At 36.9% G+C, this 17,500-nt stretch overlaps 2 protein-coding genes across 3 annotated transcripts in view; one reads left to right on the top strand and one right to left on the bottom strand.

Annotated features, from left to right (window-relative positions):
- The window catches only part of LOC108705638 (cancer-related nucleoside-triphosphatase), a 43,005-nt gene that overhangs the window by 16,127 nt on the left and 9,378 nt on the right, over positions 1 to 17,500 (bottom strand).
- Positions 1,977 to 8,319, top strand: LOC121394210 (cancer-related nucleoside-triphosphatase-like). 2 transcript variants are annotated; one of them, XM_041564536.1, is made up of 4 exons: positions 1,977 to 2,291; positions 4,704 to 4,812; positions 6,424 to 6,627; positions 8,240 to 8,319. In XM_041564536.1, exons 2-4 carry the CDS (start codon positions 4,735 to 4,737, stop codon positions 8,306 to 8,308), a joined length of 351 nt encoding a protein of 116 aa, XP_041420470.1. In that variant the 5' UTR covers positions 1,977 to 2,291; positions 4,704 to 4,734; the 3' UTR covers positions 8,309 to 8,319. The 2 variants fall into 2 exon arrangements, with proteins under 2 accessions (XP_041420470.1, XP_041420471.1); XM_041564537.1 differs by having other exon boundaries at positions 1,986 to 2,291; positions 4,704 to 4,800.

Here is a 17,500-nt window from a genome sequence, read left to right as displayed (position 1 = left end):
GACTACTGTTACTGTATCAACAGCAGCTGTCCTCAGCCTGCATCCTCCAAACCTCACAATTCCCTGCACGCATGATTTCAATAAGCAACATCACATTGCAATGCATTTTGGGTTATGTAGTTCCTGCATGCTGTGAAGCTGTGAGGTAGTTTTTACAATTTGTAACATCGGTGTTTTAGTCCCTCCTTCCCTGCCAGGATTTCAAATGATGCAGAAAGAGAAGAACTGTTAAACAGCTGGATTTCAGCATAGAAAATTGCATTTATTCATACTTTTTGAAGAAACAGGTAATTGTGATGGATATATTCGTGGTTTCTGTGTTATGTGGGTCTCTTCGTCAATTTTGGTTTGGAAGCTGGAGTTCCCTTTAAATTACCCATAACAGAATAACCTGGATCAGTATAAGATTACTTTAGCTTTTATGTTGCCAATCCACATTTAAAGCTGAGAAATATGTGTGCATTCAGCTCGGTAGTTGGCCAGACCACCCAGTGTTATTTTTAACAAAAATGAAAATTTACTATGAGCTTCATCTTATGGAAATAATCATCTTTAAACCAATTTAAATGTCCTCAGCATTCTGTCTCTCTTCTTTCTCTCTTCATTCTGAAAATTCAGGGTCAGATTTTGATTTACAGGTAGGTCTAATACATCTCTAAGGTTGGGCTACCATTTTGTGCAGACCTGACATTAAGATAGATGGAAGAGAGACAGTTTGCTAAGAGGGATATAGTGTAGAGTGACTTTATTATTCCAGAAACAGAATTTTTACCTAATTATATTTAGAAGATTTCTAAATATAAGATGAATACTAAATAATTTTTTTGAGATAGCTCCCCTTTTTAAGGAACAGAACTTATGATTAAAATGTCTTTATTTTAATGGACAGCCAAACTTGTTTTGTCTGAAAGAGCCTTATTTGACCAAATGATTGCTGGATATGGCTTTTTCCTAGAACTTGTACCATAACTCTAAAATCTACTATATACAATATTCACTAGTTGAAGAGGAACTTAAACTCTAAGGCTCATCTGCCATCTTTTTTTATCTCAATTCAGATCTGGATTTAGGACCAACAGACCAGAATTTTGTAGAGCAGGCACTCGAATAAAGGCAATCTTCTACCAGGCAGTAGATATAAGTAAAATGATTTATTATGTCACATGTATAGCCTTATATGTTTCATTTTACCAACGCTTAGTCATAACCTGTTCTGAATAATGGGTTTTCAGATGAGAGAACTCATACTTCTTTTTTTCCTGCAGTATAGCTGCGTGCCTAGGCACTCAAACACAACAATATTTACCAGAAGTAGGGCACAGTAGGCTACCAAGTATTTATTTATATGTAGGGGATCAGATGAACCTTATCTCCATTCCATGAGCTCTCCAGCTATACTCCTGGTTACTGGTGGGTTTGCTGTTGGGGTTGGCTGTTCCTAAGGGAAATCAGGGAAGGTTGGACGAGGATTAAAGTGGACCTGTCACCCAGACACAAAAATCTGTATAATAAAAGTCCTTTTCAAGTTAAACATGAAATCCAATTTCTATTTTTTATTAAAGCATTCATAGCTGCTGTAAGCTCATTTTAAAATTCGCTGTCAATCAAATATTGTCTAACCCTCCTCTATGCCAATGGCATAGAGGCGGGGAAGACAATTACTTTCATTTTCCTTTCAGCACTTACTAGATGTCACTGCTCTCCACACATTCCACCGTTCTCTTAACCATTTAATTGTGTATCCAGGGCATGGAAATGGACATTGGGTCCCCCATTCTGGTGCACAAACAAGATTTTGAGATGACACAAGGCTTGCCTTAATAACAGTGTGCACAAAATGGCTGCTACCTGCTTGCTATTATTTTGAAATCCCAGACTGAAGGAAATAAGATTCAAATAATTTATATAGTGTAATTATAGTTCATTTTGCTTGACTAATGTGATAAAATAGGATTTTGAATAATTTCTTTGGGTGACGGGTCCCCTTTAAGTAAGCCCATTTGCCTGTAAACCTGATTTGTTTCCAGGGCAATTCAGGATACAGGCCTACTTACTTGATTAGTATTTAAGAATTACTCTACAGCATTAAAAAAACCTGTTAAATAATTGTCATTGTTTTCATTTGCAGGGATTGGAAAAACTACTCTGATTCAGAAAGCTGTAGAAGCTTTAAAATCATATGGCTATTCCATTCATGGATTTTACACAGAAGAAGTAAGAGTAGGCGGAAGAAGAGTAGGGTTTGATGTTGTAACCTTGGCTGGAAAACGTGGTACCTTATCTCGAATCAGGTATTAATATAAATACATACTGAATTCCTATTGGTTAGGCTTACAATGTGTTTTTTTTTCAACTTTTCTCTACTTTTTCCCTGCAAAATGGAGCAGATGGTCTGAAGACAAACCAGACACTTTTTATACAAATGAGTTGATATCACATTATCATAATCCATCAGAATTTCCACTTGAAGCAATGCAAAAGGTTTTCTTGGCTGACAATTACTTTCAACTATGCATGCTTATTGCCTAGCGCCAATCTACTTGCTCAGTCCGCTTTGAAAAAACGGTGTGCACACTACATGATACAAGGACGTCCTGAAATGAACACCTTCCTTGAGAAGGCAAAACACTATGGGGCCTAGTTAGTAACATTGTTTATTTTATTTTTTTTTCAAAACTCTCTCAATTTGTTTTTTCTATTTCTCCAAAACTCTTCAAATTTGAGATTTATTAAGTGTGTAAAAACCACAAAAATTTGGAAAGTAAAAGTTGTCGCGGTTCTGTTGAAATCAATGGGGGCTGCACTGATCCTATTGGACAATTTCAATAAATTCCAACTTACAGGTTTTCTGATTTTGTTTTTGCTAGTAATTTTCAGAACAGATCTTAATAAAGACTAAAAGGAGCTGGACCATTACATGAACATGATCCACTTTAGTAATCACTATTTGATCTCAATGTTGCAATATCTACAGAGCTTGTACTACACTTGTGTTGTTCCACTCTAATTTGAATAAATAAATACAACTAAATAGTCTCAGTAAAGCAATATACAGATAGGCCAATAAATCTTTGGACAGAACTTTTTTTCTAATTTTGGTTGTGTACATTACCACAATGAATTTTAAATGAAACGGCAGCAGTTGAACTGCAAACTTTCAGTTTTAATTCAGTGGGTTGAACACAAAGATTGCAAAAAATGTGAGGAACCAAAGGCCTTTTTTAACACAATCACTTCATTTCAGGGGCTCAAAAGCAATTGGACAATTCACTCAAAGGCTTTTTATGGACAGGTGCGGGCAGTTCCTTTGTTATTTCATTATCAATGAAGCAGATAAAAGCCCTGCAGTTGATTTGAGGGGGGGTGCTTGTATGTGGACGTTTTGCTGTGAATAGACAACATGCGGTCAAAAGGCCTCTCCATGCAAGTGAAACAAGCCATCCTTAAGCTGCAAAAAAAAAATCACAGAAATTGCTACGATATTAGGAGTGGGAAAATCTACAGTTTGGTACATCCTGAGAGAGAGAAAAAGCACTGGTGAACTTAGCAACACAAAAAGACCTGGATGTCCACGGAAGACAACAGTGGTGGATGATCGCAGAATTATTTCCATGGTGAAGAGAAACCCCTTCACAGCAGCCAAACAAGTGAACAACACTTTCCATGAGGAAGACGTATCAATATCCAAGTCTAGCTCTAGACTCCAACTCTACTTCTAGAGAAGATTGCATGAAAGTACCTCTATCAGAATGATGGCAAGAAAAAAGAATGAAGAAGATGTGAAACAGCTCATGATCCAAATCATACCACATCATCTGTAAAACATGGCGGAGGCAGTGTAATGGCTTGGGCGTGTATGGCTGCCAGTGACACTGGAACACATGTTTATTGATGATGTGACACAGGACAGAAGCAGCTGAATGAATTCTGTCTACTCAAATCCAGTTAAATGCAGTCAAATTGATTGGGAGGCGTTTCATAATACAGATGGACAATGACCCAAAACAACAGGCCTGGCAGAGTATTAAAAAGGAACAAAAATTTTATTTTCAGTTTAATTCGTCCAATTTCTTTTGAGCCCCTAAAATTAAGTGATTGTGTTAAAAAAGAAGGCTTTAGTTCCTCACATTTTTATGCAATCTTTTTGTTCAACCCACTGAATTAAAGCTGAAAGTCTGCAGTTCAACTGCATCGGGGTTGTTTTATTTAAAATTCATTGTGGTAATGTACAGAACCAAAATTGGAAAAACTTGTCTTTGTCCAAATACTTATGGGCCTAACTGTATATGCCCACTGTATTTAAACAATAATACCTATGATCATCCCCCAGATGCCAACACTGTTGGAAGAAGATGGTTAGATAATAGCATACAAATATCTACTGTGCTCAATTCACTATTCTCTTGGCACACTGTGGAGAACTGTTTGAGAATGGAAACATCTTTAGAAGTTGGGAGGAATTTGAAATGGTGGCTGCTTGCAGTCTTGCAATTGCTGTAGTATAGCACAGGAGTCAGGTACATGTTAGTGAGAAGAGAAATGTGGGACCTGCTCAAAGATCAAAATTATTTGGCAAACCAAGAAAAAGAGTTTATGTATTACTGTATGCCAAAAATTGTGTTTTTAAAATTAATTGCACAGTAGTTTTCAAAATTCTTTTTGTTTAGATATAGATAATAATATCTACAGGTTTTACTTTACAGCTCTGGTATACCAAAAGAAAAGTGTAAATACATGGTTGGACAGTATGCTGTAGACCTTGCCTCTTTTGAACAACTGGCTCTTCCAGTACTTACAGATGTAAGTAAAGATGTAAGTAAAGCTGCTATAAGCAAGTTACTAAACTCTGCTAAGCATCTGGCCACAACAGACAGACATTGTAAGTTACTGCAATGTACTGTGTACCAAAGGACATTCTATGGTTAATACCTGTTCCATTATAGGGCTCTCCTTGCTATCCTCTAAAGCAGTGCTGTCCAAATTCTGTGGTGCAAATGGCAAGAATTTTTCTGACCTACATGGTGAAGGGTCAATTATGGAAGCCAGTCTTGACCTTTCCCTGTTTTAAAGCACACCCATTTAAATCACGCCCATATTACCACAAGAACATTTAAAGGAAAACTATACCCCCAAACAATGTAGGTCTCTATTAAAAGATACTGAGTAAAACAGCTCATGTGTAAAACCCTGCTTCATGTAAATGAACCATTATCATAATAATATACTTTTTTAGTAGTATGTGCCATTGGGTAATCCTAAATAGAAAATTGCCATTTTAAAAAATAAGGGCCGCCCCCTGAGATCGTAAGATTCACTGTGCACACATACAAACCACATGTAAGGTCACATGAGCCAATTAACAGACAGAGTTCTGCCTTTTGCTTCCTCACTTCTTCCTGTTACAGTTAGTGTTGTAGTATTTCTGGTCAGGTGATCTCTGAGGCAGCACAGATAGAGTCACGAAATGGTGGTTCAAGGCAAGAGATGTAAAAGGGCAATATTTATGTAAATATATATTCCAGTTTGGTAAGATTCTTTAATATGTCATTCAATTGGATATAAACTATCTGTTGCTTAAGTATTCATTTTGGCGGTATAGTTTTCCTTTAAGACCTTATCCACTTTAAAGGAATTGTTCAGTGTAAAAATAAAAACTGGGTAAATAGGCTGTTCAAAATAAAAAATGTTTCTTATATAGTTAGTTACCCAAAAATGTAATGAATAAAGGCTGGAGTGATTTGATGTATAACATGTCAGTCTGAACACTACTTCCTGCTTTTCAGCTCTCTTGGTTTACACTGACTGGTTACCAGGCAGTGACCAATCAGAGACTTGAGGGGGGGCCACATGGGTCATATCTGTTGCTTTTGAATCTGAGCTGAATGCTGAGGATCAATTACAAACTCACTGAACAGAAATGTACCATGTGGCCCCCCTTTAAGTTGCTGACTAACTCAGAGTTATAGAGCTGAAAAGCAGGAAGTTGGATTCTGGCTGTTTTATTAGACATCTGTTCACTCCACAGCCTTTATAGATTACATTTTTGCCTAACTAACTATATTAGAAACATTTTTTATTTTGCACAGCCTATCTATTTACACAGTTTTTATTTTCACACTGAACTATTCCTTTAATGGTGGTAGCACACCAAGAAAACCAAATGATTGATGGTTGACTGCAGAGATATCCCTCATATTTCATAGTCCTTCCTTATAGTTTATTCCATTTTTCTTACCCGTTTAGTTTCACAGCTCGCCAAACATTCCAGCTCACAATACCCTTGCTAAGGATTTGCTCTCAAAATTTTTTTATCACCCATAAACACCCAAATTCTTCTCAATTAAGGAGGCTCCCCCTTATCACTTTTACTCCCAGTCTGTATATGCTAAGGATGTATAAAAGAATATACTTATTTCTCAACAGGTTGTCAACAAAAAGCACAAAACAATATGTATCATTGATGAGATTGGAAAAATGGAACTCTTTAGCCAGTCATTTATTCATGCTGTCCAAAAAACCCTGGATTGTGATACTGCTTTCATATTTGGGACTATTCCAGTTGCGAAAGGGAAGCCGCTTCTACTTGTTGAAGAAATAAAAAATAGAGCAGATGTGAGAATATTTAATGTAAGTGGGAATTTCTGAAATGTTAATTTTTCAACTGTATCGGTAAAGGTTCCCCAATTAATTGTTCATCTGTCATGCCTGCAGGGCTCCCCAGGAGCCATATTTGGTCCACTAACTTCTGTAACCAGCATTTGTCTCCATGATCCTAAAGTAAGAAACTCATTGTACATTCTCCTGGTCAGCTGTGGAAGTTCAAGTCTGGTGTTTCAGTCAGTGGAATGATAATTAGCTTTGAGTGTAGAAGGCCCTACCTTATTTAAAGAACAGAAATTTGGGTTGTTCACTGTTAAAGTTTGATCTTAACACAGTTTTTTTTTTTTTTGAAGCATGTCATCTGATCTGAAAGATAAAGTTTTAGCTCATACTTATGCAAAAATTGTGAACGTTTGGAACAAACTTTCAGGCACCAATGTATGTGAACTGATAAGGCACAGCCCCAACATTTTGTATAGCTTCTTGTATATCCCAAAGCACTATTTGTTTTCTTTGTATTTATATAAACAAAGTTTGTTTAATCTGGTCGACCAATGATAGCCACTTAAAAACTGGCACATAAGGGTGTAAGCATTCATTCTTTTTTAAAGGATCATATACAGAGATGGGATCTATTATCCAGAAGGCTTGGGACCTTGGGTATTCCAGAAAACGCATCTTTCAGTAATTTGATTCTCCATACCTATTATTACTGAAAAAATGATTAAGGGGCAGATTTACTAAGCTCGAGTGAATGGTTCGAATGTCAAAAAGTTTGAATTTTTAAGTAAATTTTTGGGTACTTCGACCATCGAATAGGCTATATTCGACCATTCAAATTAGATTTGAATGATTTGAAGTAAAAATCATTCGACTATTCGACCATTTGATAATCAAAGTACTGTCTCTTTAAAAAAAACTTCGACTTTATACTTCGCCAAATTAAAGCTACCGAAGTGCAATGTTAGCCTATGGGGACCTTCCACAGCACTTTTCTACGTTTTTTTTGGTCGAATAGAAATCCTTCGATCAATCGCTAAAAAACATTCGATTGATTTAATTGTTCGATCAAACGATTTTTATTCGACCGCAGGATTGCAAAATTTGTTGAAAAAACGTTGAATTCTGAATTCAAAGTTTTTTTAATTCGATGGTCGAATTTTGAAGTTTTTTGTACTTCAAAATTCGACCCTTAGTAAATCTGCCCCTAAAACATCAATTAAACCCAATTTTATTGTTATATCTCCAATAAGTATAATTAAATTAGGATCAGGTATAATGTATTGTTCTATTATTACAGAGAAAATGGAGAAACATTTTTAAAAATTTGAATTATTTGATTAAAATTAAGTCAATGGGAGATGCCCTTCCCAGAATTTGGAGCTTTCTGGCTAAAAGATTTCAAGTTCTTTATGGAAATTATCTGTTGCATTTGAAATAAATATTAGGGGCAGATTTTGTCAAAATGTGAAATCAAATGTCACCCCAGAAAATCACTTTCTATTCATTACTAGGGGATTTTAGAAGCACATTTGTCAAATGGTAAACTCTAGCTTTAAATTTTTTTTTTTTCCTTTTACATAAATTATGTTTGTTCTAATAATATTAAAACAATATTTTTTTTTCTATCATACTTTAGATTACAAGAGAAAACAGAGATGCTATTATGCAAGAAATAGTGACAGCAATACAAGACTGCTGTAAATAAAGTTTATGAAATTAAGAACAAAACTGCTTAATTTTTATCTCATGCTTTGCAAGTTTCTTTGCATTTTTGTTTTTTATCCTATTTTGACAAGTATTTGATTATTTTTCTGCAGAACACTAATATACAGCAACATGGTAGCATTACTTAACTACAAAATTTGAATTGTAAATACATTTCTTTGTACATTCATGTAAATGTAATCATTTACTTAAATACATGTTAACTCAACATTCAAATAGTTGTCTTTTTAGTATAGAATTGTATGGTATAAAAATAAAAACTGTGCAAAATAAAAAATGTTTCTATTATAGTTAGTAGCCAAAAATGTAATGTATAAAGGCTGGAGTGACTTGATGTCTAACATAACAGAATAGAACACAACTTATATATACTATATTAATAATGTTTTTTATTTTTGCACTGTTCCTTTAAAATAATATTTAACTAATGCTTTTCTCAATATATTCTCTTTGAATAGGTCTTATGCTGCAAAAAAAGCACCTTTTGTTTTAGTTGGCAAATATATTTGTTTTTTACTTAACAAGAAAATTAAACCATTTTCACATTAGAATTTCTGAACCCACACAGCACAAGAGCAGCTGATAAATCTAATTACCATACCAGTCCACTGAGAAGCCTCTGGTAATGAGCTGCTCAAAGAAATCTAGCATTAAAAGACCAGTAACATCAAAAAATTAAATTGTTTTAAAGTAATAAATATGCAGTGTTGCCCTGCACTAGTAAAACTGCTGTGTTTGCTTCAGAAACACTACTATTGTTTAAATAAATAAGATGCTATTCAAAGGAGAAAAGGCTCAAGTTACACAGCAGATAAGCTCTGTAGCACATAATGTTATCTGTTATCCATTATTTAACCTGTGCCATATAGTCTTTTTTGAATCTTCGCCATTGCTACAAGGCAGTTTCAATCTCCGCCATTGCTATGAGGCAGCTTGTTTATATGAACTATAGATCAGTTTTACCAGTGCAGGACAACATGACATTTTCATTACTTTAAAACACTTTAATTTTTTGATGTTACTGTTTCTTCTGCACCTCACATAGAAGAAAGGAGGAAACATTTTAAAAGCTACAAGTTAGAGAAGATGTATTTTTTTTAGGACCAATATATTTTAGAAGAGGTTCAGTACAGCGGAAATCAAGATAGCAAGATAGAAATGAGGAATTGATTGCTTCACTTCCACAAAGCAATCCCATATAAATGTTGACGTTTATGCAGTAAAATGGTGTACATTCAGGTCATTAAAAATGAAAAATGTTTGTTACTGCAAACTCCAAATGAAGTATGCATAAAATTCATATATTTAAAGTGGGTTTACAGTCTCAATGTAGCAAATATAAATTTGTAGGTTTGGCATCTATGGTTGGATATTTGCTTTGAAAAACAACTTTTGGATGGAGAACTCATTTTAGGGGGTTCATTTGGGCCTTGATTTACATTGAGGACCTCCCAGTGACATTCCAGCTACTGATAATCTTTCTCTCACAAAACACAAACATGAATGCTGGAGAATGTCAGACCACAAATAAATATTGTCATCTATCATTTAAAATGTTATTCTTGACCCAACAAATGTATTTTTTTAGCTCAAATATTGGTGTGCAGGCAGCCGTACATTGTGCCTGATTCTGATCTTTGAGAAGCAGCCAGCACTTCAGGATGCAAATTTCAATAACAGCTATTGTTTCTCCCCTTCTCATTGTATTTTACCACAACCCATGTTGTGCTCCCACTTAGTGGTAGACACAAGTATAGCACCCAAGCAAAAAAATGGTTTTAGCAATAATATGATTTTATTTTATTAATTTTTTTTAGAAATCCTTCATTGTTCTGTTGATAGGCTGCTAATGGGAGGGAGGAAGTGGTGACATATCAACTTGCAGTATAACATTAAAGAGTGACTGAAGTTTCTCAGAGCACTAGTCAGATGGTTTAGGGGGACCTGGGAAATGGAAATCATGTCTAGCCCCATTAACTGATACTTTCTCGCGACAGTATCCCTTTAAAGGGGTATAGGGGTTACTTTTACACAGTTATAGATACAGCATTTTTTACACTTCAAATAACAATTACTTATAATAGCAGAACTATCAGCGAAAAATTATCAACATGACCGATAGGCAACTTTTAATGTAGATATTAATTAATTTTTGCAAAAGAACATTTTTAGTGTCAGTATGTATCACTTTAAGCTAATATTAATGGGGTTGTTCACCTTTAAATTAACTTTTAGTGTAATGCAGAGATTCTGGTTGCTAGGGTCCAAATTGCCAGGCACGGATTTGAATAAGAGACAGGGATATGATTAGGAGAGAGCCTTAATAGAAAAATGAGTAATAAAAAGTAGCAATAAATTTGTAGCCTTACAGAACACTTTTTAGATGGGGTCAGTGACCCCCATTTGAAAACAATAACAACCAATTAAAAAGATGTGTAGAATTGGTCACTCTATAACATACTAAAAGTTTACTCCCCTCTTGCTCCGCTCTTCTAATTTCCAGCGTCTGAGCGGGTGGAGGAGGGGCCGCATCGCTAGTGCAGCAAGCGCTATTGTTTTAAAAAACGGAAATTCGTCTCTTAAAGCGGCTTTTTGTCGCCCTTGGTAACTGGCCGCTCCATGCCGCCTGAGGCAAGATTCTCTCCTTGCCTCGTGGCCGGAGCGGCCCTGCACGTGGGTAAAACAGTGAACCAGAGCACATGCGCACACACAGGAACTGGTTTTGTAGAGAATAGCTTTTATTCAGGGTTAACATAACAATATATAATAGTATACTGCAAACTGGTGGCTTAGGCTTCCACACATTCTGTACAGGAACAAGAAGTAAGGTTGCCACTTTTTCTGGGGCCGGAAAATGGACAGGGAGGATGATGTCGGAGGTGGGGTGGGACTGGTGATGTCGGGGTTGGCCGGTGACATCAGGGGCTGGACTAATGACATCAGGGGCTGGACTAATGACATCAGGGGTGGTACTGATGTAGTGGTGATTGGCTGATTGTCATGTCAATGTTTTTAATGTCCTGTCACCTGGAAAGCCCTTTCAAATACCGGGCTGTCCAGACAGCTGGCAACCCTAGGAAGAAGAGAACTTGTGACCAGCTGCTGTCTGGGACAAAAAAATTCCAACCTGCCAAAATTTGACAGGTATTCAAAGTTTTAACACATTTCTGCGGTTTTAATGTGTTATTACAGAATTGCCCTTTAAGATACAAGTCAGTTTCCCCAAGAGACCTGCTTATCTTAAATAGTTACAATTGGTTCTTTGATTAACGTAAATTGTAACAAATGTATCTAAGTGCACCTGCCACATATTCTGGGTTCTTTGCCAAAAACCAATTTAGTTAGAAACTTTGTATCTTTTTCTGGCTGTTCAGTGCAGGAGATCAAAGAGAAAGTGGGGACATTTCAGTAACAATCTGGGACTGCGGGTTGAGCTGTCAAAATTGGGGCTGTCTGTGAAAAACGGCACAGTTGGGAGGTATGGAATAAGGACAGCATAAGTGTAGAGAAAAAATCTTAAGGGTAATAATACCATTTATATTTGTTTTTCCCATTTGAGAACCTCTGACCTCTGCTACCAGGCTGGTGCCTACCAGGAATTTTAAAGCTAGGTTATACATATTATAAACTGCACAGCTACAGGAACTGGCAATAAGTAGACTCAACCCCCCAATTAAGAAAAGCCCCTACCTACTAACCTAGATAATCCCCCCTCCCTGTTTCTCCCCCCCCCCCCGCATACTTCAATAGCCCTGAAAATGTCCCTAAATTATTTCTCACCTATCAGTGTAAGCGCAGCAGAGCTTGTGGGCTCCATCTTCCGGATCACCGGTGTTCATTTGTAATAGAGAGTCGTATTGGTGCATGCGCAGTTGAAACAGTTCTCCGGTTCATAAAGACTGCACCAAAAGTGTTGGAAATTGGACCCGAATTGCCGAAGAGAACCTGAAGAAATCCAAAGATCCGGAAGATGCCACCCACGAGCTCCGCTGCGCTTACTCTGCACTGACAGATGAGAAACATTTAAGAGACATTTTCAGGTCTATTGAGGTATGCTGGGGGGGGAAGCGGGTACGGGGGACCATCTAGGTTAGTAGGTAGGGGCTTGTCTTAATTATGGGGGTTGAGTTCTCCTTTAAATGCTGCTATTCTGCACTCGTTAAGCAGGGCAAGAATTTTCAGGTGAAATCAGCTCTGTATAATAGATCTCCCACCACATAATAATAAATCTCCCACCACACCTTTAAATTAGAAAAGGAAATCAGCAGAGGAATCCTTGATGAGGCAGAAGGAGAGAACTTTATGCATTTGGCAATAGGAGCGAGTGGCACATGAAGAGAGGAGACGTAAATACAAAATGCAGAATGGAAATTGGGTAAAAAAAAAGGTAGCGGAAGAAATAATGCCTCACTGAGAAAAGAAGTTAGAAAGTGAAAACTGCACATGTGGTGAATGAAAGGTAAGAGGAGCACAATTACAGATTAAACATTTGTGCAATGTCCAGATGCAAGACAACATTTTGGAATCAACAGAGCAATGGTTTTCAATTGCTTTTTGCTCTGTTCCCCCTTAAGGCTTAATATTTATTTATGCCCTCCTAGCACAAATCACACACACACTTAACCACAGTAAAATACATAGTAATTTATGTTGAAATAAAACACAAGTTCACCAAGTTACAATATTTCTAAGTGAAACCTGACTAACTGCTATTTGAACCAGGAAAAAGGCAAACTAAATCCCATCTAAAATCTCTCCGATCTACATCAGAGGGGCAGATATTTTCTTACTTGCTTCAAGATGGCCAGTCCCTAAGAGTTCATTTCAGTAACCTTGTATTTTATCCCTTGTTAAAACATTTGTAGATCTAATTATTGTAAGCTAAACATTATTTTTAAAGTGTACATTGTTTAATTAACTTTGCATTTTGTACACTATTTATGTGTTAACAATGTTATACACACAGATACAAGTGTTACTTTACCCTTTCACTGCTAGTCAGCACACTCTCACTATGGACTGCAATTCCCAGCAGCCTCTAGCAGAGAATCCATGTTACAGACAAACAGAGAGTGTGGCTTCGAGCTTTTGTATTTGTTATTTTTTTATTTCATATGTGTGCACATAATTATGGTCTGAGCACTGGCATCACTATTTATGTGTTGTAATATAACCTATATACACACCAATGTTGTAAAATGTGTTAGTACATTTTTCTTTAAATTGACAGACTGCACTATGTTGTATAGGTCAAAGTGCATATGAGTTTTAAATGGTTGCATATGTTAATGGTCCTTATTCACTTGATAAAGGTATTGAACCCGAAACATGTTGTGTTTACCACTGCCTGGAATAAAAAGTTGTTTGCAGTAATACTGCTGGAGTTCCTCTTCCTTCTCCTATACTTGGATCTTTTTCAGCAGTTGCAGCACAGAGCAACAATTAAGGAATTGGATGCATATCATTTAGAAAAGCTATGCTAACCACCATCCCCCTCTTCTATTTGGCCATGGCCACACTGTGTGCCTGTAAGAGTTTCTTGGGGGCTCGTCCGGGATCGGCGCTACCTGCTGGTGAAGTGCTGATCTGCTGAACAGAGGGACAACAGACCAGATACTGAAAGTCGAATATCCAGAAAGGACAATCTGTGTTACAGCGCCAGAGAAGGAGTCAGCATGGCAGCAGACAGTGAGAGGAAGAGCCTGGTATGGAGCATCAGGAAGAGCCTGCTCACCTTGCCAGCAGAGAAACTTCTCCAGATTGCCCAGAATGTTGGTCCAGTACCAGATACAGTCCCATCGCAGCTTGAGGTGGGGAACGAAGAGGAGTGTTTTGAGTACATCCATTCCTTTATGTACAGTTCACATTTGTTAGAATCAGAGGATAGGGGAATGACTGAACTGTTAATGCTTCAAGATACAATTGTTGCAATGGTTATGCAAGGCCAGCTTATGCAGTAATGTAAATGCTGAAGGGGTAAAATGAGCACAGGCTGAAACAGTAACTTAAAATGCTTTCTGTCCTGCCCTCCACTAGCACAAATTAACCATTAACAAGCATTACAAATGCCGAATCATTGGCTGGTGTCCCAGGATTTCAGTCTTGTTTAGGCAGCATTACAAATGCCAAATCATTGGCTGGTGTCCCAGGATTTCAGTCTTGTTTAGGCAGTACTCAGGGACCACCTTCAGTCTATGGAGATTTGGAAAAAACACTGCTCCAGTGCATACATACACTTTCAGCTTAGTCCATGCAGTGTTCTCCCCAAATCTTAAGCTCAGACAACTCTAATAGCAACAAAGCAGACTCAGGGAAACACCTGAAATCTGAGAGAGAAATCTCCATAAGGGACCTTTACCTTCATCGCAGAGAATTCAAAATACATGGAGGTCAGATTAGTGATGACACATCTGAAATAATTTACAACAACATCTGCAAGCAAATAGATGAGGGTATGAAGGAGAACTTCAGTAAAACAGAAATTTTTTGGGGGGTGCTTAGGATAGTAAAGCCTGGAAATTTTAAAGATCTGCTCATGAACAATGATGATATGACAGTGGCTGAACTCAAGGGCTTCCTACAATCACACCTTGGGGAAAAAAACACCACAGAGTTATTCCAAGAGCTAATGTGCACTCAACAGAAAGAACAAGAGAGCCCACAGCAGTTCTTATACCGTGTCATGGGGTTAAAAAGACGAGTTCTTTTCACATCCAAACAAGTAGATTCTGGCATCAAATATAACCCAGATACAGTCCAGGATGTATTTTTGCACACAGTGTACCAGGGCCTAGGTTTTAAACACAATGACATTAGACGAGAGCTTAAACTCTTGTTGTCAGACAGGCAAGTTACTGATGAGACTATACTGAAGTAAATAACAAAGATCACAAGTGATAAGAATGAGAGAAAAAGAAGATTTGGTGCAAATACACGTCAAAAGCACGCAAATGCACATGGTGCCCAGCTAGAAACAGTACAAGTGAAAGACAAGCAAACAGACAAGGTCACTCATGATAGTAAGACTGAAGCTGATGTTATACTTCAGTTGACTGAAAAGATTGAACAGCTAACTAAAGTAGTCAACTCAATAAGGATACCTCCTAAGCAACCAGAATTAACTCAACATGGTGCCCCAGGTCACAACAGCTCTTCAACAAGGGAAAACCTATGTTTGCACAAAATGTAGTTAACAACATCTCTCAACTTGTAATCATTGCTGGGTGTGTGGTGGAGAGAATCATAGAGCTATTGGTTGCTGGAAGAACCCCAGCACACCTGTAACTTTGGCTCTGTGTCTCTATTAATTTTCTTTAACAGAATAACTGTTGCCACGGCCACATCGTGTGCCTGTAACATATATAGGGCGATTGCCGATTTTGTGCAGCAAAATATTCCTGTGAGTATTTTTCCATGGGAAAAAAGATGCATGCCAGTGGAAAATACTCCATTCATTTTCAATGAGGCTGGAATCTTAAATGTTTTGATAAAATGGAAAAATAAAAAGTTGCTGTAGAATATTCCCGCTGACCTATATACAACCTTGTCAACTTTTACCTGCTGATTTTTTTCTTTAATAAATCATGACTATTCAAGGTTTCAGAAAATACTAGCACTGTTTTTATGTCTGTGTTTTTTCTCCTTATTATCATGAAAAAAAAAGTCAACTCGATTTTTGATAAATCAGCCCCTTAATGTTGATGGATGTGAGAATATGCTAGCCACCTTTACTTTTTATGGGACTAAGACAAATTCTTGATGAAGATTGACCTAAGGGAGAATTGTGAATAATAACCTTAATAAAGTTGTAATAAGCAATGCAAACCAGAAACAGGAAGGGACAGCAAGGTATTGTTCCGTGATAAAAGAGGTGTAGATTTAAGGGAGAAAAATATAATTCTTCCTCAATCCAAAATACAAAAAAAAAAGCAAAGACAAGGATCTTATAAAGAATATGTATGGTTGTTAAAGGGGACCATACAATAAGCCTTCTGATGTTATAATGACAAGTAGGGGCCTATTTATTAAACCCTGCAATTACATTTACAAAAAAACATTAAATCATTAAAATACTTAAATTATGTTCATACAGTATATTAGAAAACATGAAAATTATGCAGTTTTCTTGTTCACCTTCATTTTAAGAAAAATACTTAATAATGGGCCAGATGCAATTCAGTGAGAAAAAGTTTTATCACATGAAAATTCATGGATGAGATTCAATTTGAGATGCAATTCAATTCAGAAAAACTTCTCACTGTTTATCATGTGAAAACTCAATTGAAGTCTATGAGAAAAACATGGAACTGAATTTGAAGAAAAGCTTTTTCTCCTTGAATTGAATCTCATCAATGAGTTTTCACTTGATAAACAATGAGAACTTTTTCTCACTGAATTGAATCTGGCCCAGTGTTGAAAAAGTTAAAATAAAATTAGCAGTGACATCACATAACATTAAAATCAGTCCAAATGATACATCCCTATTGAAACCTCATTGACTTACAGTAAATATAAAAAGTAGCCCAAAACACAAAACCCATTTTTTGCCAAACTGGCCATGCCAGTTTTTGTTTTAGTTTATTGTCACATTCAAATAAAACCCACCTATGACTTCATGGGTGAGACATTCCACTGCAAATATGTTCTGGGTTTCTGCTTTGATTAATGTTTCTTGTAGGCTGTCGGTTGAAGATGAACGACCTCTGCAATCCATTTCTTCAATATTGCCTCCAATATGATGTCTTTTTGTGGACTGTGTATGGAAAAGCTTTTTATCCTACAGGCTCAATGGATAGCACTTCTGTCAGTACTGAGACTGTGGGGCAAATTCACTAAAGGCCAAATTTTCGCCTGCTAGCAATGGTCCCTTTTCTAGCGAATTGTCCACTCTGGGGGAAATTTACTAAAGGGCTACGTGGCTAACGCTGGCGAAAATTAATTTCGCTAGTGAAGGACTCTGGCGCAAATTCACACTCTAACGCCAGGCGAATTTTCGCTCTGACGAAAGAGCGTTATGCAAATTCACCAAGTTTTTGATTTTACTGACCATAAACCTCTATCGCCAGACTTGCCTTCACCACCTCAGACCAGGCGAAGTGCAATGGAGTAGATAGGACTTACTTGAAATTTTGTTTCAAGTAAACTCTGGCGTCTTTTCCTTTTTTCAGGGTAC

The sequence above is a fragment of the Xenopus laevis genome, chromosome 5S (genome assembly GCF_017654675.1).
Source record: "Xenopus laevis strain J_2021 chromosome 5S, Xenopus_laevis_v10.1, whole genome shotgun sequence".
Classification (NCBI taxonomy): domain Eukaryota; kingdom Metazoa; phylum Chordata; class Amphibia; order Anura; family Pipidae; genus Xenopus; species Xenopus laevis.
Note: the sequence above shows the minus strand (reverse complement) of the source record. Positions and strands in the feature narration are given on the sequence as shown.

Excerpts from the sequence above, each read along its gene's own strand:
- LOC121394210 (XM_041564536.1), top strand. The coding sequence starts at position 4,735 with ATGGTTGGACAGTATGCTGTAGACCTTGCCTCTTTTGAACAACTGGCT. Across the intron at positions 4,813-6,423 it reads TTACAGATGTAAGTAAAGAT|GTTGTCAACAAAAAGCACAA; the intron begins GTAAGTAAAGCT and ends ATTTCTCAACAG. Across the intron at positions 6,628-8,239 it reads CAGATGTGAGAATATTTAAT|ATTACAAGAGAAAACAGAGA; the intron begins GTAAGTGGGAAT and ends ATCATACTTTAG.